The sequence below is a fragment of the Hippoglossus stenolepis genome, chromosome 9 (assembly GCF_022539355.2).
Source record: "Hippoglossus stenolepis isolate QCI-W04-F060 chromosome 9, HSTE1.2, whole genome shotgun sequence".
NCBI lineage: Eukaryota > Metazoa > Chordata > Actinopteri > Pleuronectiformes > Pleuronectidae > Hippoglossus > Hippoglossus stenolepis.
Genome location: NC_061491.1, coordinates 22164393 through 22188220, shown reverse-complemented (window position 1 = coordinate 22188220; position 23828 = coordinate 22164393). Strand labels below are relative to the sequence as shown.

At 44.1% G+C, this 23828-nt stretch overlaps 1 protein-coding gene across 1 annotated transcript; it reads left to right on the top strand.

Moving 5' to 3' along the window:
* The first annotated feature begins 4306 nt into the window (after positions 1 to 4306).
* Positions 4307 to 23423, top strand: hic2 (hypermethylated in cancer 2). The gene is made up of 2 exons (XM_035166544.2): positions 4307 to 4646; positions 15455 to 23423. The coding sequence occupies exon 2, from the start codon at positions 15535 to 15537 to the stop codon at positions 17287 to 17289; it is 1755 nt and encodes a 584-aa protein (XP_035022435.1). The 5' UTR covers positions 4307 to 4646; positions 15455 to 15534; the 3' UTR covers positions 17290 to 23423.
* The last annotated feature ends 405 nt before the right edge of the window (positions 23424 to 23828 follow it).

The following is a 23828-nucleotide window of genomic DNA, read 5'->3' as shown; positions in this document are numbered from 1 at the left end:
GTATTTTATTCTGCAGTACATTTATTTGAGAGCTTTAAAGATGAAGATTTCAAAACAATGGATAATATAACAAGTTGTTAAAACAAAGTGTTAAAGACTAAACCAGTGGTTTAGAAAAACGTTTGCTTTTGAAAAAGAAATTACATTTTTTAAATGTCTGAGTTGTTCAAAGCTTTTTCTCTCTGAAGTTCTCAAATGCTTTGATGATCCATCTCACCACAAATCAAAGAGAGACAACCTCTCACAATATATCTAATATAAAACTGTTTATAATGAATTTGACTGTAGCTTCACTTGCTTACACAGCTGCTTCAGTATAAACAATCTAATGATGTCATAGAGCTTAATAACATAATATAATAATCTGTCAAACGAGTACTTTTACTTTAATACTTTAACTACAGTTAACTAGCCAGTATGTGACGGTGTCAGGTTTAGTTAAATCTAAATATTTCAGCCCAGAGATCACAGCGAAATAGCACAAAAACTTTTTGAGATCATATGTTCCCCTGAATAATATCAGTTAATAAAATCAGTCAGACAAATATGAACTCCCTTTTATTTTGAAACTGCTTTAAAATGTATTGTAGACTGTCATTGTTATTACAGGTGTTCTGTAATTTACAAAATAAGGTTTTAATTAATAAATCAGACTACAACAGAAAGTCTATGAAAGTGGTCAGTGCTCTCCACACTGATTCGACATTCATTCAGTTTAAACTTGTGTGCTGCACCGAATGCTTAAAAGGACAAACGCTGATTATAGCCTTTACTGTATCAAGGTGGACCCACCTGGCCCCCCCTTAGCAGCGCCACTGCACTGAGGCCATTACTCTCCACTGGTCAACAACAGATTTTACTCCTCTGATGTTTTCTAATCAGTCACAGTTAGAACTGATCTTTATAAAAAGACGGATTAATTCATATTCATATTTAAATACTGTGTTACATTATAATCTGCGTGAAGAACTTTCTGCGGGAGTGTGTGGAAACAGACTCTGACAGAGGGCTTCAGCCCCGAATGCCCGAGCCAGGCGACGCCCCTGTTGTTGACCTCTGGGGAATTACAGCCACAGGTGGACGTGAGCGTATCTTGACTGTGCTTCTTAAACCAGAGCAGAAGTAAACCCTCTCAGTTGTCAGGTCTCAGTGGCTCTGCTGCTGCCACTCGTCACTGAAGACCTGAACTCTGTGCACACATGTTCTCTGCACCGATGAGTAACAGCAGCCTGCAGGGCCTGTCTCTAGCTCTGCCCCTCACCAGCTTTGGCAATGTGTTGATGTTTCTCTTCAGTGTTTCCTTGGCTTTCAGCATCATCTTCCTCAACATGTCCGTGTGTGTCTCCATACTGCTGAACAGGGCTCTGCGCAGCGAGAACCGCTTCATGTACATGCTGAGCACCTGCTTCAGTGACATCTGCACCGGCGTGTCTTATTACTATGCGGGTGTCCTGGATGTGAAGGACAACTTCGGCTCCCCTACGGGAACATATTACGTGGTGCCCACATTTTTAGGTCTGTCCTACATGGCCATCCTGGCCGCGCAGGCCGACAGGTACCACGCTGTGGTGTCACCTTTCCAATACTCGCGCCGCATGACGCGTAACAGAACCGTGGTGGTCATCTGCGGGTACTGGCTCTACGCCTTCCTCATCGTGACCGCGAATAACCTGGTCGCCGTCGGCGTGGCCAGACAGATCACGAGCATTGGCACGTTCGTGGGCAACATCTTCACAGTGATTATAATGATAGGACTGAACATCAGGCTGTTCATCATAGCCAGGTTCCAGCTGGAGAGGGAGCCACCCTCCGTGGAGAGGGACATCAAGCGCTCCTCGGTGTATCTCATACTGGTGGTGGCTATGTTCTTTCTGGTGACGTGGCTTCCCATCTTCTGTCATGTTATAGTCTGTAACTTCTTTGGCTTGGTGTGTTACACCTTTAAGAATGAGGGCACCGACCCTCTGCGTGTGTTACCCCGAGTGAACGCTGCCCTCACCCCCATCCTGTACATCTGCGGCTGCTCCCCGCTCAGAGCCACGCTGCTCACCAAGGTGTGGAGGCCCTGCTGCAGGAGGAGGTAAGAGAGGCTGGTGAGGGGGCTGCCTGCAGATGTGTGTCATGATGCTCACATCTGGCTCCCCGTGAACATGTGATGCAAAAAACTCACTATTATTTTTTCATTCTATATGTTTGTTTTTGTTTCATTATCAAGGCGATGTGCGTAAAGGCACGACAATAATCTGAATATCCCTGAATATCTGCATGTCTCAGAGTTATCACCTCATGTTGACATAATGCAGATGGAGTAAATATTGCATGACTTTGCATGTTTTGTATTTTATGCCTTTATGTGTTTAAATGTCCTTTTTTGTAAGATCTTCCTTTAAATTTAAAGTGTTTATTTTTCTGACAACAATTCATTGACTCTTGAAATTGTTTGAAATGTCTTTTCCCATTCTCTCCACAAGGCGTGTGTCCTGGACGACTCGGGCCCATTAGATGTCCAGTGGCTTCATTTCTAAGTGGATGGATGTCAAAGGTGATATTGTTTATGCCAACATAATAAAACGTAAGGTGGGGGATCTTGCATTGTGAATACACAGCAGCTGACAAAAAACAGTGAGGACGAGTTCAGGGTTTCATGGGAGATGTTGGAAATGTTTCATCAGGCACTCGGCACATCCATAAACTGTAATCAACACCTTATGTGTTGTCAAATCACAGTGAACAAATTACAGATGTTATTCCACAAAGAACTGATTGAAATAAGGCTGAAAATTAACATTTATCATATGGAGTATTTTCTTATTTGTAATAACACATATTTAAACAAAATCTGAAATGTTGTCAACAACTAAAACTCAGTTTCAGCTGAGCCTTGTTGATTTTCTTTTTATTTATTGATTTTCGATTTTCTTCTGAATCTAGTCTCTTCTGAAGTTCTGATAATCCTCCAGCACCTTGACTTTGACTCTTAAGTGCTTTTAAACAACTTTATTCCATTGATTTTTAAATGTATGTCATTGAAATGTAGCAGATCTATTAGATCAATATGTCCAAATCCCTGTATAAACTCCCACTGTGATTTATGCTGTGTAAGATGTATCACCTGTTTGCCACTCGATCCTCAGCCAGGCTGAGCAATAATACAGGAACACGTGTAGTGAGTCTCAGCACCTTGATAACGCAATGACCCATGAGATGCGTGAGCCCAGCTTCCCCCGCAGAGGATGCAGTTTCCGCGGCAACCACACAGTGTCAGGAGCGCGCTTAGGCACGGAGCCATCAGCCAACCATGATGGGATGTGAACCATGAGGAGAAACGAAGGGAGGCGCAATACCTGGATCCCGTCTGAGTTTCCTCGGGGCCCTTAAAGCCTGTATGTGGACAATGAGATTCAATAGTAGCTTCAGTCAGATGCCACCGTTAAAGAAACAGCATTGATACAGATCCAATAAATGAATTGTTGGTCAAACCCAGTGTGTTCGTATCCTGTCTGTCATTGGCTGAGTGCGGGTCCTCTGTGCTGAGAGGAGGAGCCAGCAGGGCTCCACACTTCCGCACATCTGGTGCCCACCTTCTGACCCACAACCCCTCTCTGTCTGCTGACACCTTTACATCAGGAGGCCAACTCAGGTTTAAAATCACCAAACTCAACATCCAGAAAAGAATATCAACACAATAACAACAGTAATAAACTTTATTGTGTAGCCCCGTCCCTACAAGAAATGCAGCTGAAAGTGCTTTACACAGAAATAAAAACATGTTTATAAAAATAAAAACATGTAATTCAAATAATAGACAAATACATGCAGGGTATAAATAATCTGTATATATGGAGTCTATGAAAGCCAAACACAGAGTGGATCAACACATTATGTCATTTATTCAGATTTGAGATTAATCTCGAACTGAGAGTATCATCTTCAATCCCACGGATACACACGGTTAATGCTGCTTTCTGCATTAAACACATGACATGTTGGATTTGCACAGAAAACGCAAGAAATGTCAAGTTAATCTGGGGCCGCACTAGAGAGCTTTTTATATCCAAACACAGTGAAGTCATATAAAATCAATAAAGCTTAGATTCTTTAATGTTGGAATTCTTCATTCAAACATTTGTGTTAAAAAAACAACAATATGCTTTATTTTTAATACATCCCCTTCTAACACGTGTTTTTTTTATTATTGCAAGTGAATCTCCAACCCCCTCTTTAAAAAAAAATGTTATTATTCTTTTTAATTGAACTCATACTAATCACACACAGCACCCTCATGAAGTCAGACATGTTTCCCAGCGCAGCCCCGCACTCAGCTGTATTATCAGCACGGAGCAGGAGCTGCTGGGAAGGAACGGGCCCCGAACACAGCACGTATCCCCCTCCTCGTCTCCTTCTTCTCTCTCCCCCTGCCATCTTGCAGGTAAACTTGCCAGGGGTCCTGGGGCTGAAGGAAAGTGGCCAAACCCTCCCACAGTGGGATGTTTTCTCTGCTGCACTCTGGGCTGGTTCCTATTCAAATGTGGGTCAGGGGTGAGGAAGCCTAACGTCATAAGCTTGCAACATGGCGTCCCGAAGGCTGTGAGATGAGCAAGAGGATGGCAAAGAACGCTTGAGAACGACCCTACCGATGTAAGAAGGTAATTTAACCGCACTATTTCGTCTTTGAGTCGGAGCGTAAACGCGCCGCGGAGCCGCTTTTGTGCGCGTTTCTCCCCGGATGGCTGTTTTTCCCTCGGATGGAAGGATCGCGGGGGCTTTTTCGGTGCTGTTTTTTCCACGGCGTGCCAACAAAAAGGGGGCTCCGCTCGGTGCCTGCTCCGGCTCCACACCAGCCTGCTTGGCAAGCCGAGGAATCACACCTCATTCGTCCCCACCACCGCTCCGGTTCCATCCACATTTACAAATGTTTGCAAACGTCGCGGCGTTTATTATCTGGCGTCGTGCGTTTTTTTTTTTTTTAGAAAAGAGAGATGCCTCACTGGACGAGTGTGTGAGTGTGTGTGTGTGTGTGTGTGTGTGTGTGTACCAAACAACCACCAGGCTGGCAAAGCACGTTAAAGCCACAGAAAAGGATCCTCTAACGTCCCTGCGCTTCACACACACACACACACACACACACGTAGACATATTCACACACTTTACCACGTTTTCTCTCTCCGGTTCAATCCACTGAGTTCATTGAATCGTTCGTCCCGATGTAAGGTAACGAGCTGATCGCTGTTTCGCGTGAATCGATCGCTGTCATGTAACGATATAACGTACGACAATAAACAAATGCATTGCGTTTAATGATTCCCGGGGGCTGATCCTGTGGGTTTTTACGCACGATACATTGCGCAATCGCGCTGATAATCATAGTGATTTTGCAGCAGATACGGTGTCATCTTCATTGTTTATATGTAGGTTAAGCCACTTCAGACTTAGGGCTAATTACAAAATAATGTAACAGGATTTACTTTCTAATATACCCAGCGCAACGTGCACGCCAGGTTTTAAAACGTGGGCTCGTATTAACGTGAATTCCCCTGATGCAGAGGACTGTGCATGTCTTAATATCCTATAGGTGCACCGCTGCTTTACATCGACCATCTTTGTGATCAGCTACAGTGTGGGTGTAACGTTACATTGTGACCCATGAGTGCTCCTCTGCAGAAACACTGTTGCATGGTATTGATTTCCTCACGTCAATTATCATCCTAATTAACCCCAGTAGTCACATCAGGTTGACTATCTATATATATTTTTAATTATTTGGCCAAACACAAACACCAGAGTAGCAACTGAAGCAGTGTATGTGCTCAGGTGTGAAGGCAGCCTGGCTCCTCAGGTGATTAGAGTTGTTAAAAGTACCAAGGGGCATGGAGATAATAAGGCACAGGAATGTCAGTAATGTGGTTTTCTTTGACTGGCTGCTGTTTTTTTTGGCGTGTGTGTCAATTTTCTAGTTCCAGGACAGGTCTGTTTTGTCAAAGTAAAATCACTCAGTACACAAGATGTAATTCAGGGACTTTTGTTGTGTTCTATCCTGAATGGTACTGATGTACTTGTAGTTTTATGAGGACGGTGTGTGTTACCGTTATAGGAATTGTAAATTCTCAAAGTAGCTTTGCCTGTTTTTGCTTGAAAGGTGTCAGTCTTGAGATATGAGTGATAAGTTGTGTCTCCCCAGGGGTCAGAGGTTCTCACTTGTCCATTAACAGTCAGGTCTGTGTGTAAAATGTGTGGTTGAAGCCACAGTGAGTGTCTTTTTGTCCTCATGCATAACAGAACAGTTGTTCATTGCCTTGTTTGATGCAGAATCACACAAAGTCAACAGTTTTTTTTTTTTTTTATTCTTCACATAGACTATATACCCGGAGATTGTTGTTTGTTGTGGTTTCCATTAAATCGTTTTAGGTTGACGGTTTGTTCAAGGTTTTGACAAATGCAACATTTTCACAGTTTTCTTTTAACGTCGAGACATTTCTACATCATTGTTGTGGCTCTGGTCACAACTTTAGTGCAATACGTAGATAAATCCAACTGTTTTCACACCCTGTTGCCCCGTTCAGGGGTTGAAGTGTGCGGCAGCCTATAACCTGAAGATTACATAGGATTATATTTTGGCTGGTTGCACCCACCCAGAAGTGTAGTTAAAGTGTGCGGTTGCTCCGCCTGCCAGCCTGAAATTTGGCCACTCAATTAGCTGAACTCTGCTTTTTCAGCTGTCCGGCAGCATTGATGAAATGTTTTCAAGGCTTGATGTTGTGCATCTAAATACTTTCCCCACTGTCTTTAATCTGGTGAGGGTTGTCATGCTCCTGGCCGTGCTGCCTTGAGCATTTGATGGTGACAATGCTGCATCTGTAGCAGCTTTGATGACTGGCAATCTACTGAGTCTGTTGTTCATGTGATCACTTTATTTTCAGTTTGTCTTACAGACTTATACAGGTATGCAGAAACTAGTAACTCTTGTGGGAATACGTTCAAATTTCTCCCAACAAAGTGAGAACTGAGAGGAAACTTTGACCATAAAGTGTCATTAAGTAACCATCGTTGTCTTCTGTAATTCTATGTCCCAGCCCAAGCATCAGCATCTTGTAAGTGCTGTCAGATAAACATATGTACACATGGGTGCGTCTCGTAATAAATGTCAAACAAGTTAATTTAATCAAGTCAACTGATCAGTGTGACTAGTTTCATTGATTACTATGGACTACATAGTGGGGCCTGCAGGGTAATTCGAGGCCCATGTGTGTGCCTCATGATCCTCATGATCAGCCGGTTGGTCTTGCCTCACCCTACTTGTCCCTTCCCCTTCTCAATACACACATAGTATCCTGTGTACATTGTGATCATGGCTTACGGTGTCGTGTGTGTGTGTGTGGGCAGCACAATGCAGTAAGAAGGCTACTTAGGCTATATGTTCTGCTGACATGTTGTACGAGGACTTATAGATCGCGGCACTGGGCTGTCGTATCTACACGGATCTGCCTGTTCTGCTCTGTTCGAGGGCAATTTGGTTTGTTCTGTGGCAAAAAAGGAAAACTCCTCGGGGCAGGGTTGTTGTTCTTTAAGAAGAAGACAGTCTGTGGAATGTAGTGCTGATAGCCAGAAGGTTGTGCACTGTGTAAAGGCTGGAGGAGGGAGGGGGTGGCAGCTCTGTAAAAACCTGGGACCATGCAGGATCTCTCCTTGCCCAACATGCCCTCTGTCCTTAACATAAGCATTAGGCATCAGGTCATGTGGGTTTTATCTCATCAGCAGAGTTCATTTTGTCAAGACAGAGGGCATTTTATCCCACTAATCATATGTTCGCTAGTTATTGAAGTGGTTGATTAGTTCGCTTTCAGTGAGCGTACGCAGATAGATTCAGTGTTTGTGTGGGTGTGTCTGGCAGTTACTAACCAGTACTGCTCGTTTGTGTTAATCTTTATTTGGTTTCTTCAGGGGCTCTGTGGATGCAGCAACTGAGACAAAACATAATGCAGCATAGACGATACACAAACCCACGGCAGCAGGAAAGAGAGCAACAGTTTACAGATGAGAAAGGTCAACAGGGACTGGGTTAGATGTTAAATACCTAGATTTGTTCATCTCAGTCAAACAACAGAAATCTTTTATCTACTCTTTCTTCTCTTAGCAGTAAACACACATTCAGGTTGCAAATTTAACCAAGAACCAACTATGTCATCTCTTATTATTTGACCAAATAAGTCATGTTTACATTTTAGAACCTTTTAGCAAAGCAAAATTAACTCTCGCATTCAAAACACTCGATTTTTCATTCCTATAAGAAAAGTCATGTACTCTGCATTTCTTTCTCGATCTCTCCAGATACATTTGTAAGATGTCATTTTATTTGATTAAATGTACTTTTATTTGTTAACTAGCCACATACGCAGTTACACGCTGTTGCACACTGACTGATCTAGTTACACCATTGCTCGGCTGGCTGAGTGTTGGAGTTTCCCCATCAGCCATTGACCTTTCAAAATGATTTGGCGCAAAACCGGTTCTGTTGCGTCACCAGGGGGCATTTACAGGCTGTGTTGCCATCTTATCACCTTTTGTGGTCACATTTACAGACTTTTTAAGACTTCAGCGAAAACAAACACGACAACTCTAAGGACTCTTTGGACAAATCTTTGCTCCTCTCGTTCGCCAGTGTATTGCATCTTATTCAACTGACCACACGGCAGCTGATGTCGACATGAACGAGCTTCTAAGTTTCTCACTGAGAGATAATTTTTACGTAAATATAAGTTAATATAAGTGAAATCACAGTACATCTGTTGTGTTGGGATTTTGTCGAATGATGTCAAGGGAATGAAAGCAGGATTTTAACAGCGGCTTGGGAATGGTTTGGAGGTGAATTCTAGTCTACATGGAGTCTTATTGGCCCATGTCTCACTCACTATTTCATACATTTTCTATTGCCACCGAAACAAAAACATGTAAATGAGAGAAGTGTTGCTGCAGATTTTGACTGTGTTGAAACGACGTGTAGGAGAGGAACAAACGGATGAATGGGTGAAACCAGCTGGGACGAGGTAGAACACAAACATAGCACAACAACATCATGTAGGTGCTTATTAGTGTTTTCACTCAGCAGGTGCTGCTTTAGTGTGGGAGTCATTAACAATGAAAGAGTCTCTGTAAATGAGAAGAGAGTAGCTGGACATTTCTGCTTTAGCTTCGTATAAATGTCAGCTCTGTACACTGCATATTTAATATTCACATACCTTTAGTTCATCTTAAATCTGAAATTCTGATCTGTCCTGTCCATTTGTAATCTGATATCTTGTGGTTTTATTGCGCCTTTTTAACCTTGTCATTAAATGGTCCCATGCCTATAAATAATGTTGAACTAAATGAGACTTGGCCATGGTTTATAGAAACAGGGAGAAGTGTAAGGCCCCTGTATCCAGCACCATCACAACAATAAAGGGGAGGGGACATTTGAGAAAGGTGTGTGTGTGTATGTGCTGTTTCTGCATGCATGAGAGAGTACACTTGTACACCTGTTACTCCCTCTAGACTTGGCTGTGGCTTTAGTGTCTAGTATTACCTGTTGCTGACATGCACACCACTGAACACCTTCATTCATGGCTCATTGTTTATGTTGTTATGTAGGAGGAGAAAAAAAGGTTTGGACTCACGCTATTGCTTTTTTTGTTTTTCACTGGTGCAAGAAGGTCCTGAAATGGAGAAAAAGGTGTTTTTGCTGCGAGTGAGTGTGAAAGGGATTCTTGCCTTTTCTTCCCATGCTGCATAGCACTGGCACATCTGGGGTACACAGCAGACATTGACCCCCTCCTGTGATGAAATGGACGGGCTCTTTTCACTGCACTGCACCCTGGGCAGGACTTGTTTGTCTGCAACATGGCTGAACTGCCTGACAGAAGATTGGTCTTAATTGGATGGTTTCTACCCAGACTATAGCCGGGACACTGTAATGTACCGCTCACGTGTATTTATATCCAACCGTTCTGCAGCAAACTCTGGTCTCTGAGACGGCACAGATCAGTCTTTACCTCTCGTCTTAACGTTTTTGAGCTTTTTTACAGCAGGACGTCTCTCCTGCCGCTTTTCTGAGCAGATTAGGACTAGAATTGGATCCAGAATTCCAGCAGACGCTCTGCGTCAGAGCTATTCAACCATTTTCCACAGAGACGAGTGTTGGCCGGATTTTTATTTCAAGCAAAGATCACAGCAGGAGATTTCACTTATTTCACCATCTGTAGTTTCTACTTGTAAAAAAAAAACAACCTCCATATGTGTTCTACATGGCACTTGGGTGAATAGCCCAGCTTTTTATATATCACTGGAGGAAATTCGATACAAGACTTTATGACATGTTTTTACATTCAGTGCAAAAACCTAAGATTGGTTTTGATTGAAGCTGATTGTGGATAAATAACTTTCTTATATCTTGACTTTCTGCTGCAACTTGACTTCTTAAACATTATGGAAACCAAAAAACAGGTTCGATCAGGGTAAAGGATTAAGAAAAAACCCAGTGTACTCTGATAGATTTCAGCTGGAGGAACCGGATTTCTTTGCCATGTATATGAGGCTGAAAAGGTTTGTACTTGTGTCCATGACAAAGACTTGAGACAGGGAAAGTATCGCTGTGGCAGGATGAAAGCAAACATCATTGCTCGAACAAGTGCATCATTGTTATCGATTCAAACAGAAATAAAGGAGTCGGTTTCACAGCGGAACAGTAATCTGTTTGTAAAACATGCACATGATCCTCTCTCTCTCTCTCTCTCTCTCTCTCTCTCTCTCTCTCTCTCTCTCTCTCTCTCTCTCTCTCTCTCTCTCTCTCTCTCTCTCTCTCTCTCTCTCTCTCTCTCTCTCTCTCTCTCTCTCTCGAAGCCAAATGCTCACAGTTTAAAAAAAGATATGGGAGGAAAATTACTATTCTACCCGTAACCTGTTATAATTAGTTTTTATTTTCCGCAGTTGCTGTGAAGTAAAGTTTCTAAGTGATGTCTTAAAACTGAAATGATGGTGTCACAGAGATGTTTACGGTGTTTCCTCTGGTGCAGCAGATATAACACAGGTGCAATGGAACACGCAGGGTGGTGAAGAGTCGGTGAAAAGCACAGCCGTTCGGTTTAATCTCCTCGTTGTGTTGTGAGCCATCCTTTCACTCGTGAGCGAACCGAAACTCGGATAATCGCAGTCCCCACGATTCCTGCTTGGATCAACCTTACCCACATGCAGCAGCGTCAGCCATGTTGAAATGGCTCTGAGGTGGTTGCTCTGTGTTTGTATTTCAAACTGGCTTTGTACCATCCCCCTAACCCCTCCCCCACTCCCTCTGCCCACCTCTCTGGGTGTGTGTGTGCTGTGTGCTTGTGTGCTTGTGTTTAAGTGCACTGTCCGTGAGTGTGCGCACACATCAAGGCCTTATGCTTGTGTACATGATTGGCTCTCTTTCCGCTTACCTGCAAATCCGTCTCATCTGCCCATCCCTCATTGCACAGCGTGACAACCCTTCGCAGTTTTGTTACTTTGTATCGTTTAAAGGTATTGTCGTTAAAAAAAAAATATATATCCCTGCAATAAAACCGAGGTTGAATATGTTTTTTTTAAAATCCTGCTCGGTCTTGCTTTCGATTGGTTGTTAGCAGATGACCTTTCACAGTAGTAGGGTGTGTTTTGTTATTGCGCCACAGGACTTTGCCTCACCTCTGCCCTCTCTCCTGGCTCTCTACCCTCTGCTCAGGAGATTAGTGCCACAGCCCACTGCTCTCCGTCACCTTCGCTGCGTGAACACAGACTCCTGAAAGTTTTACCAGCTCACTGTTTAATCCGTAAACTCCTTGGGAAAAGGATGCCCTGACAGGCCGCGGTAAATGAAGTCAAAGCAGCTCGTCCGGCTCTCTCGTGTAACCAATTTAATTTAAAGAAGACTTGAGATAAATTCACCGCTGGGGGCACTTTGATGCTCACCATGTTTTCGGTCCCAATCAAACACACGGATATGTTATCCTGAACTTGTCTGTCAAGTCTGCGCAAACATCCCTGTCGGCTCATCTCCTCGTCAGCAGGCCCCTGAAACCAGCCAAGGTTGAAGCCAAACAGTAGGTTGCTGTGTTTTTTAAATGAGCTTGGCTCCTCTATCATTATGCCACAATCACTTTTTGAAAAGGTTAACAGTGCAGGCAAAGTAAGTTGATCCCGTGGCTGCGCTTGAAGGGCAACATCTACCCTGGTCTGCAGTCCAAGCCCAGGGCTGGCTTTGGTTGGTATGTGGTGCCATATTTGGTGTCGTTTCTCGTGGCTCTCCTGACCAGCTCCTATGCCATCTCTCAACCCCCCTGTCAGCTTTTGCATAGGGTATAATAATGCAAGAATCCCACCTTGCAGGAAATGCTACCTGTCAATTTGAAAAACACACACGTGAACTAGTCATCCTGCATACTAGAAACACAATTCTAGCTGTTCGAGCAGTATCGTCTTTCTAATGGTTCCACTGTAACAGAAGAACAGCCTCAGTATGGTAGTGGGAGTCTGCAAAGACCTCCGAGCACTCGCAGATGGAGCTGCCATGATGGTGCAGACCGATCTCTCCCCTGTGGTATTAAGCCTGTTTTCCTGGGCAGCACCACTGGAAGGGGAGCTGGGCCTACACGTGTCCCACCCTAGCTGCATATAGATCAGCCGTAATCCATTAGCAGCTCCCTGGAATCCAGCCGGCACGGCACAGCACTGGAGGGGCCAGGGGGAGAGGGTAGCTGTGTGGGTGATGGGGGGAGGAGAGAGAGAGGGAGAGAACTCAGGATGAGGAGGGGGGGTGGGGAGAGAGGTGTTTTTTTTTTCTCCTGAGCTGGCTCCTCTACTCCGAGCCCAGCCCCCTTTTATGTTGGTCTGCTGGAAAAGCCTCTTGAATCCCCCCATAAAGCCTGCAGAGGTGTGTGTGTGTGTGTGTGTGTATGGTAAGAGAAAGACTTGACTGATATATGGCTTCCTGGCTGGCATCATAGCAGAGGCCCTTCTCTCTCCAGCAGCCCTCCTCTCCCTTACCGCCTGCAGGGTCGAGTGCCATACGCTCCTGCAGCACACTCCGCGACCCAACTGCAGATCTTTGGTTATGTATTGCAGAATGGCTCATTGTGCTTCACGTTTTGGGGGGACAACAAAACTGTTCCTGGGATGTGTCTGAGTGCCCGGCAAGAGGCTGGTGAGGGTGGGAGGATAGAGAGGAGCAGCGGAAAGACGGGGGAGGGGAAGAAGACCATGACTTGAAGTGTCAAAGCAGAGGAGGCAAGCCCAGGCCTGGAGCTGGGAGTAATGATCACTCCAGCTGATTGTATCTGCTACCCTGACTGTTCCAACAGGGCTGGCTTTGGTTCATCAGCCAGACATCTCCCTTTTTACTAATTTCACCAGGGTTGTTGTTGCCGTCCTGACCAGACACGTCTAACAGATCCCCCTCCTTCATTCACGTCTTCTTCAGTTTGGTGGTTTTTGTTCTCTCTTTGGAGTCTGTAAATGTCACAGTCCTTGGGGAAGCATATAGATCCAACATATGCTTGTTAAATAACTTGTTTATTCAAGCTGAATATATAGGAACTGATTCAGCTAAACATGGTGATGGAGAACTACTAAAATGTCACTTTTATGTCGTCGTATTCAGGCTTCACACGTCTGTCTCTCAAACCTAAGTTGAGGAATCACTGCATTCTTTCCTGTTACATATATAGAATGTGGTTTTCGGTTAATCTCTTAGTTGGCACTGCATTGAAATGGCACATTTTCATCTGTATTTACAGCTTGAGCCGAGCATTTCTCTGCATTACCGTGTAATCTCCTGTAATACGGTATACCCTGCCCTGATGAGGGGCATTAAAGATGTATGTTCGTTTTCCCAGCGTGCCCAGAGCTTTTAAAACGTGTTTAACACGAGTCGGGGACTGACCCTGATGCTGCCTCAACTGACAAACACCACTGTTGCACATGTCTATGTTTTCCGTGTCAGAACAGAAGTGGAGCACGGTGGTTAGTAATAGTTAGTCAGTGTATAGTTTACCGGTGTATGAGATTCATGCCCTAATTCCATAAATGAGGGCCTCTCTGGAGGATCAGGTGGTAGTGTCCTTGTCTTTGAGCAACCCACCAACCACTACCCCCCCTTCTGCCCCAGCTCCTGTGTAGTTTTACCTGCTCAGGTGTCACCTAATCCCTCCCCCCAGGCCCTGCTGTGCCACCGACACCCCCCACCCAGAGACAATGGGGCAGGGCTGACATTACCATGACCTAATGGGTCTAGGGTGAGCCACGTTTCCAAAGAGGGCACCCCACCGAAACTAGAGTTGCTCCGCTGAGATAGGGAAGAGAAGCAGAGAGGAGCCACCTTTACAAAAGTAGTTACTTTACCCTTTGTTCTTCTCCGCCCTTTGGCTTTTGTGCCAGAACTGTGGCAATGTGTGCAATCAGAACTTGATCCATGTGTGGTTGCAATTTGTTTAAAAAGGAAGACGAGAGGGAGGGAAGGGTTCCAGTTTCCGAGCTGCTGTGGGATTATGTGGCACGCTGTGCTAACAGTTTGCTAATATCCCTCAGAGAGCTAAAAGCTTGCATTGATGTTCTCACAGTGGGAGTCATGACACATCCCGGCTTATTGTGAGATATGTCGGATGTTAGCATCGCAACTGTAATTAAAAAAAAAAACTGTATTGAATTTGAATCCTACTACAGGCTGCAGTAAAGTAGAACTTATATCAGACTTGCACAAAACCACACTGCATTCGAGCAAAGCAAACTGTTCTGCCATTAAGCCTGTGCACGGCCCATCTAATACGCTTGCATGCATTGCTTGGTCTTTTTATTTTACTTTTTATTATACAGTATCAATTTAAATGTGGAAAAATTACTTTTCTTTTAATTATTTTCCCTGCCTTACATTCTGTATCTATCTGTTATTTGACACAGCATCAGTCTGAGGATGCATCCATAACAGTTTAAGAACTAAAATGATCTTCATCCAGATCAGCGAACTATCAGAAGTAATCACCCATCCACACTGACATGAAAACACATATCACATGACCACTCATGTACACATGAGCGTACCAGTATAACAACATATAGCATTACATAGCAACAGTGACAACAAAAATAAGAGTAGTGGTGTCTTGTAGAGACGAGAAGGTGGAGCCGCTAATAAGTGTTAGCAATGCTCTGTATTCACAGCTCTGAGTCCTGTTGTGACATATAACAAGCAATCAGGAAGTGAACGCAGGTGATGGCATCATCGTTTTCAAACGTCTCCATTTCAGCTTGTCCTGAATAACTCTCGTCTCTGGAGTTTCTAAATGAAACCTGCATCATTTCCAAAATTCTCAGTTATAGATGCTTGAAAGATGGAAACTAAAATGTAGTTGTAATCTAACACTGCTTCATGTCTACAATGTAACACTGATGATCTTTTTCATTGTTTTTCTTTCAGCTTCAGGTGGTGCTCGTGTAGGAAGAGAGAGAGAGAGCGAGCGAGAGAAGGAAAGAAGGAAGGAAGGAAGGAAGGTGGAGATGGAACTGCCAAATCATGCCAAACACCTGCTGCTGCAACTCAACCAGCAGAGAGCCAAGGGCTTCCTGTGTGATGTTATCATCGTGGTGGAGAATGCGCTCTTCCGTGCCCACAAGAACATCCTGGCCGCAAGCAGCATTTATTTCAAATCTTTGGTCCTCCACGATAACCTCATTAACCTGGATACAGAGATGGTTAATCCCTCTGTATTTAGACAAGTGCTGGACTTCATCTACACTGGGAAGCTCCTGTCCTCATCGGACCAGAGCAGTGAGCAGAACTTCAGTGCCCTCTTAACAGCAGCCAGCTACCTCCAGCTCCATGACCTTGCTGCTCTGTGCAGAAAGAAGCTCAAGCGCAGTGGTGGGAAACCTCTGCCAGGTAAACCCTCCACGCCAGGTCCCCATAGCCGCTTACGCCTCAACAACCAGAGACTTTCCTCCTCTACCCCTGCTGGCCCCAAGAACCACTATCCTCCAACCCCCTCTGACGCTGACCAGCCACAGCCAGATGAAGGCCTTCGGGACAAACTGTCAGATGATGAGATGTTTGTTGGCAGCTCTGGGAAGAACGGGAACGCGGGAAATGGCAGCAGTAATGGTAACCTCAGCAGTGGAGGGAGTGCTGGGGAACCCGACCTTGGACTAGACCTGTCCAAGAAGAGCCCTCCCTCTGCGGGCACAGCCACCGACGCCCTCAGCCCACACAGCAACTCCCAAGAATCCCCTCAATCTGCCTCAGTATCCACAACCAACAGTGCCTCACTGGATGACTCCTCTGCCACCCTACCAGGTGCAGACACAGAAACCATGGAGCTCAACCCTTCCTCAAAAACCTCAGAGGAAACCCCAAACCAGCCCGACGGGCCCCCACCCCAGAAGAAATCCAGACAAGGCGCTCGCAAGAACGAATGGCCCAAGAGAGAGGCGTCAGGTTTGAAGTCTGAAGACCACGAAAAGCCCCTGGTTAATGGGGTGATTGTGGGTCCTAAAGATGGCCGCTCCTCTGGCGTGGGAGGAGGCAGTGGTAGCAGCTTCGCCTCGGACCAGTCGTTCCAGTGTAAAGATGAGGAAGAGGGAGGAGAGAATGGCCAGGACCACAGCGATGAGAGCGGTCAAAGTGATGGAGAGAGTGCCGGAGGTGGAGGAGGAACAGGAGGGGGAACTCAGAGCGCCAACTATGTGTACAGGCAGGAAGGGTTTGAGCCAGCATTCGGAGACAACCTCTACGTGTGCATTCCCTGTGGTAAGGGCTTCCCCAGTTCCGAGCAGCTCAACGCTCACGTGGAGACTCACACTGAGGATGAGCTCTACATCAAAGAAGAGGGGGGGACCTTCGTGAAAGAGGAAGACGAGGAGGAGGCGGAGGACCTCTCTGCCCCTGTGGGTCCCTCCAACTTTGGCTCCGAAACGCGTCCATTCAAGTGCACAGTCTGCAGTAAGAGCTACAAAGACCCGGCAACACTGAGACAACACGAAAAGAGCCACTGGCTGACCAGGCCCTTCCCCTGCAACATCTGTGGCAAAATGTTCACCCAGAGAGGCACCATGACGCGCCACATGCGCAGCCACCTTGGCCTCAAGCCGTTTGCATGTGAAGAGTGTGGCATGAGGTTCACACGCCAGTACCGTCTGACAGAGCACATGCGGGTCCACTCTGGGGAGAAGCCGTACGAATGCCAGCTATGCGGGGGGAAGTTTACCCAGCAGCGCAACCTCATCAGTCACCTGAGAATGCACACCTCACCCTCTTAGAAATGCATCAAGCCAAAGAACTCTGGGAATCGAAAAAACATTTCTCTACCTTTTTTTTCCATCTCAAAAGCAAAGAAACGCACACAAACGCATTCACATGCAGACTCGCATAGTTCTACATATGAATTCCAGTTTACGACACCATGGCTAAGTGAATGATGTTGCTGTTAGCCACCGTGGGCTCTTGGTGACGGTGGGATCTCGTTGACGCAGGGATCGTGTCGTCGTTTATATCATTCGCTCACCTCTCAGGAGTTCTAGATGAACAATGTACTCCTGTCACTCTCCAAAGTCACGAAAGCCATGGTGGAGTGGCAAGACTTCTGGTCTGCGTTGCAAGTCTCTCAAATGTGAATGTGGGAACTAATATAATGTCAAACCCCCTCACCTCATACCCCTCAGCAACCTTCCTCTCCTCTACCTTTGAGCATTGAGTCTCTGAGTTTTTCAGATTGTTCCTCAGACAGATTAACTCGAGAGTCCCCTCTGCACTTCAGTGCTGTTTTGACCAAAAACCCGTGCAAACAAAACTGGCAATAATTCAGCTAAAAGATTATTTTTACCCTGACAGCTTTATGTCCTCTGTTACGTTGGTGACGGGGATCTGTATGTACGAGGAGGGATAACTGGGTTCGGGACCATCTGCATGCTTTAACTGAAAGTCCTGAAAGAAGGTTCATGGTGGGATAACATTGGATTAAGTTTGAGTTTTTACAGACCACAGATTCTCCAAGTCCTTCTCTACAGCTGTGCACAGTGATATAGAGAGGATTGTTTTCAGCTTTGCCTGCTAGTGCTTCCAGGAATTAATCCTGGTTGGAAAGATGAACCCTTTGCGGTACTTGTTTTACTTAAAGAACTTGTAATGTTTCAGTGAATGTTTAAACTGGAAGGTCTTGGGATTTTTCTTGTGGAGGGGAGGGATCTGGTTTGGGGGGTGGGTGGGGTTTAATGAGGGTAAGAAAAGGGTGTTTTAGCCTGAACATTACGTTCAGCGGGTACGTTTATTTTATTTTTTTTGTCTGTATAGCTTTCCTCCCCTCAGAAAAAAAAAAAAGAAAAGTCTATTTATATAGGCTTGTGACCTCGCTACCTCTGATTACTCTTACGAACTCTATGTTGATTAGTTGAAAGTTCCTATGTAATTAATTGTAAAAAGTGTGTAGATTATGGTAACTTTTCACCTGATGCTTTAACCTGCCCATCTCTCAACACAGGTTTTTTTAATGCTCATAGATTTTACACATTAATATTGTTTTAGCTGTTGCTTTTTCTTGTCAACTATAGCTTTTCGGGTGCCCTGCTCAGTGTGGCCCCACCTCAAAGTGTACTGTAGCTTCCTGCCTGGAGCAAATAGTGGTTAGTTAGTGAGTTAGTTAGTTTAGATGTATAGTGTTCCAAAGATCTTATGAATGTTGAGGAGAACAGAGCTAACTAACAAACATTGCTAGACAAGTTCATAACCAAAGTTTTTAAAAAGATGTACTTAAGATATATAGCATACTAAATTATTTTGCTTTTGATTCTTTTTTTGCTGTATAAAAACAAATTATGAATTATATTCCAAGTCCAGACAAAGAAATCCTCTCTTTTGATGGAGTTTTGGCCAATGACTCTGAGACTGAGGAAGCTTCTTGTTGTTTGCAAGGAAAGCTTGTGCTGATTGGTGGGCTGGTATGATGTAAACTTTACCACCTGATGAAACCGGTAAAGCTTAAAACATGTTCCCTGTACATGTTTTTTTTTTTTGTTGTTTCCTTTTGTTTGTTTTCAGAGTCCTTATCACTTTATATTCCCTGACTTTAAAAACAGGACTTGATGACATTGTATGTGTTCTGTTCAGACCAAAAAAAAATACAAAAAGCAAAAAAAAAAAGATAGGAATTATAATCAGAATTTTAATGTGAAGTTCAAGTTGCTTGTTAGTTTTTTGAGCCAGACTTGTGGAAACTTGTAATTAGAAGGGAGAAGCAGAGATGCACTGGACAGCTGGACAACTCATCGTCTCCTGCACCATCCTTTTGTACCTGATTGTATTTCATTATATCACAGAGTGAATTTAAATTATTTTAAACCTCTAAAGCTTTACCTCATCATAAGCAAAATGGGAATGAATGACCCCTCTGTTGTCTGTAGGTTTCACTGAAACCTGTCCAGTGTATCGACTCTGAACAGTTACGCTGTGGAGCATGAACCTTCACTACAAGTTTTTGGTATAGGCATTCCTCTCTTATGTTGGTTTAACTGTCTTCTTGATTTTCTTTTTTTTTTTAATTCCTCTTTTTCGTCCTCATGTTATGGTCTGTGAAATGTTTGTTATCAGCTACAGTTACAAACATCACTACCGTTTAAGGTACCTGCGTCCTGGACTCCCTAAGTTGTTACCTGGTTCTGTTGGATGTTTGGCGTCTTGCGGTTGAGCAGTTGCTTTTTTTAGTGATTGCATGGTACATCTATGAAATTTCCACACTCCCCAAACCCCCACCCCCTCCAACCACGAACATGTTATTTATCGCCTGATCCATTGTTGCTTGTGATCTCTTCTAGCTTAAGCGGGAGTCCACAATGCATTGCCTTCAAACGTCATTGTACTTGTCAGCACTTACTGCAGTACAGCGTAATGTCTGTCGTGCAAAAGGTGTTTTTGTACAAGATCTCGAGCCATCTCTGCAGAAGACTTTGCAGCTGCATTTGAATGCTTGCTTGCTTGACATAACGAAGAAAGAAAAGAAACTACGAACTCCAAACTGTGACCATACTACTACTACTACTACTACTACTACTATTGCTACTACTACTAGTACTACTACTATTCAAATACTTCAGGGATTGTTCTGCATCTGTGAATGCAGACTCTCAGCTACATTTGTAAGACATAGTATTGTATCGATTTCTCTGTATTTTAATCATATGGGAAAAGCAGAACACTAGTTTCATATTTAAGACAAACAGGGGGGTACTTTATCAACTAACACAAAGAGCCTTGACAAAGGCGAGGCAGCTCGAAACAAGTCTACATTTTAGTTAGTAACACAGTATGTTCAGAAATAGTTGCAAAGTTGTACAAAGAACTAAGAAGAAGAAAAAAAAAAAAAAAAGCTCATACCCAAATCCACAAACTATTTTTTAAACCAAAGCACATTTGAATGATTATGGAACCATGTGTGGCTCTAAAAAGAAACATGTATTTATCTCATTGTTTACATAAACTCTTACAGTTTTACAGACCTCAGTTGAGGCTCGGCCAACCAGAGAGGTGGTTTTGTGTTTTGTTTAGTTTTTTTTTTTTTCTTTTTTCAAATGATGCTTCACCACAGAGGCTGCTGCCAAAATAAAAGCATAGCGTCAAACATGGGGTGAACTGCTGCATATTCAATTAATGGGAGGGGTGTGCGGTTTTGGGGAACCCCCCCCCCACCCCCACCCCTCCTCTGCCAGCTGGCTTTGGGGTGACCTTGCGCCCCAGTCCCCCTGCCCTCTGGCCTGTCTTCAGATGGGACTGCGGCGATGGGGGTGTGCAGTGCATCCTTGATGTATTAATCAAAAGGCATTGTTAGTCGGGGTCTTTAGCTGAATGTTGTGTGTCTGTGTTTATACCCAAGTGCACTCGAGGACTACCTCTGCTGCTTGGGTCTCTTAATATGTAGGAGTGGGTGGGTGGAGTGATTTGGGTGGTTTTAGTAACATGGTACATCTCTTATGCTGGCGGTTCTTGAAACCTATCCGGAGAATGTAGCGTTGATTTGTTCACTGCATGTAAACAGGCTTATCTGGTTGTCTTAACTGTGAATGTTAATGTTATTTTTACTGCTTTGGTGATGTTTTGAAAGCGTTTTCTTTAGCTGCCTGTGATCTGTGGGTGAAAGCAGCACAAACCTCTGGCTGGCCGAGCCTCATACAAAGTTGGTGCAAACACTTATCGACAGTGTTCTTTTTTTATCAAATGTCTATTGTCAGTGATGAATGTATTTATTTCCGGTCCTGCCCTCACCTCTGCAAAGAATTAGCTCAGTGTGTGAGACTGAGGTGGAGGCAGGACCCCATTTCTTTTGTTCTATTTTCGTTTAAAGGATTTCAAGCTGAGAATCAAAAATGAGACACAATACATAGCCATTAACCACAATCTGTGAAGTTGACTATTATGTGGGAGAACTGATGTTGTTTTTTTGTTGTTTTTTTCCAAACTCAAAAAATGGTCTATGGCATTTAATATCATCTTTTCTCAGTTACACCTGACAGTCTGTAGGGTTTTGATTTCAATGTTAATTCACTATGGGTGTTTTTTGATCCTGTGTGTTCTTGAGTTCTCGCTGGATGACTGCACACCAGGGGAGTTGAACTTTAACCCCTTGTGTGTGTGTGTGTGTGTGTGTCTGTGGACACAGGCAGGACGCTGCGACCTGCCTGTGCAGAACGGAGGCTACTGTATCTTTTCAAACTTGCTCTCCCTGGGTGTTGCCATGCTGCTGCCATTCAAAACACACATTCACACAGCAGAAACATGCACATACTCAACTTTCCTCTCCGCCGAACACTCGTATTCCTCCGCGACTATTGTTACAGTCTTAAACCACTTGCCACTTCTTCCATCTGTTCTACGTGATGTTCTATGTTGTTGTTTATTTAGTGTCTGTTAGCTCCACGTTGGAGGATTGTAGAAACCTTGGGTGAGATAGCTTTACTAAGTGCACTTTGTATGTTTTTCAAAGCCTCTGGGAAGACCCGGACGCTCTCATATCAGTTCCCATTTAACTAACAGTCGACTCTTTGTCGTTCTTTTCTTACCTCCTCATTGTTGCTGTGTGTCTGTTGGAATATCATATCATTATGCAGTGTTACAAAAGCTTTAAAAATGAACTTACAAAGCAGGAAACTCAACCGAGGCTGCACTCGGCTCTTAGCATTCAAGTTTCCATCTCGTTTCTTGGCATTGTTGTTACACAATGTACGGTTGTTGCTCCTACCATCCTCTCCAGGCATTTGTATAGTCGAGGGGCTGGTCTGTCCAGTTATTATGGAGATGTTCCTTCTTACCTCGGCAGACTGAACCAAAGCCAGTTTTAAAATGGCCCCCAGTGCCATTAAACCTCGTCTAAGCTTTACTGTCCCTTGCTTTATCTCAGATTCACCTGACCCCTTGCTTTAGCCCTTTGACCCTCTGTAATCTTTGTTGATGCACAGGCGACCGTACCCTCTGCTCTGCTGCATTTTATATTTCACATAAGTATTAACTGTACCTCCGCTGACAGTGTGCAGTAGTGACTAAAACAAAAAAAACACCAAATTACCTCAAAACCTTTGTTGTTTACAGAAATGTGCTGTTGGTTTTTCATTGTAGTAAATCTCACTATTTATACTTTTTTCTTTGCCGTCCATCTGTAACCAAAATATCTTTTCTAAAATCGAGTTTGTAGCAGCATATTTTCATATATAACCTTTAATTTACATCTGTTTTGTAAATTTCTGAAGGCACGGTGTCACCTTGATGTGCTCTGCGTTAATGGAAAGACACGATGAGCTGCTAAAATAAAAAATAGTACTTGAAGAGTTGATTTAGTGGAGGTGCCCATGAAGTGGGTGTATCAAGCTTCCTCTCTGGTCCATTTTCTTCAGGAACAGCCTCTCAATAATGTATCAGGATCCGTGGGCTGAGAGGCTCTGGAATGGACATGTAGTGTCTTTGCCGATGAATAATTAAAGGCCAAGAAGCCCCCTGGCAAACAACACTTCATATGCAAAGGTGTACGCACCCAGGTGCACTTTTGCTGGCATGCACGCACATACACCTCCGCTCACGCGACACAAGACAGATGCAATCGTCTAGACTTCAAACACACACAACCCAACATGCGCACACACACAGCAGTATTTAAGGTGGGATTCTGTGACCCCCTCTCTGTGGCTTTTGGCAGCACCCAGGCTGGGCTCTCTCTTTATCTCCACTCCTCAGAGAGCTCGTATTCAGGTCAGAGCCACCGCCGTGCATAGCGATGGGGCTCGCAAACTCAAAGTGTCATAAAAGTGTAATACAGCTGACCTCAGCACTCACAACCTTGCAGTCTTAATGTACAGCAGTGAGGAAAAATAAACTGTTATTTTATGATCTTTTCATTAAAAGCTTGATTGAAAACCAAGACTGGCTTTGTGTGTTTGTCTCTTGAGAACAAGTCTTATTTAGTGTGTTGGTGTAAAGTGATACTGTTTGTACATAGCACCTAAAGAATAATGTCTCCCAACTCGCAGGTCTCATGTTTCTCGTCTCATTTCAGGTATTTGTGCCGTTTGCCTCGGGCTTGTTTTATGTACAATCAATGAACGGCTCAAATCGTGACACTGGTCCATCTTGAAAAAGCAGTTTTCCTGTATTTGACATGTCGTCATGATTCTTGAGCCATGACTCAAGAAGATTGAGTCTTTGTGCCTCTACAACTTATTTTACGATGCCTTGAATCATTGTTGTGGTTGAAATATTGCTAATTAGTTATCCACTAGTATCCAGTTAATTTGTAGTGGGCTTGAAGGGATAGTTCACCCAGAAA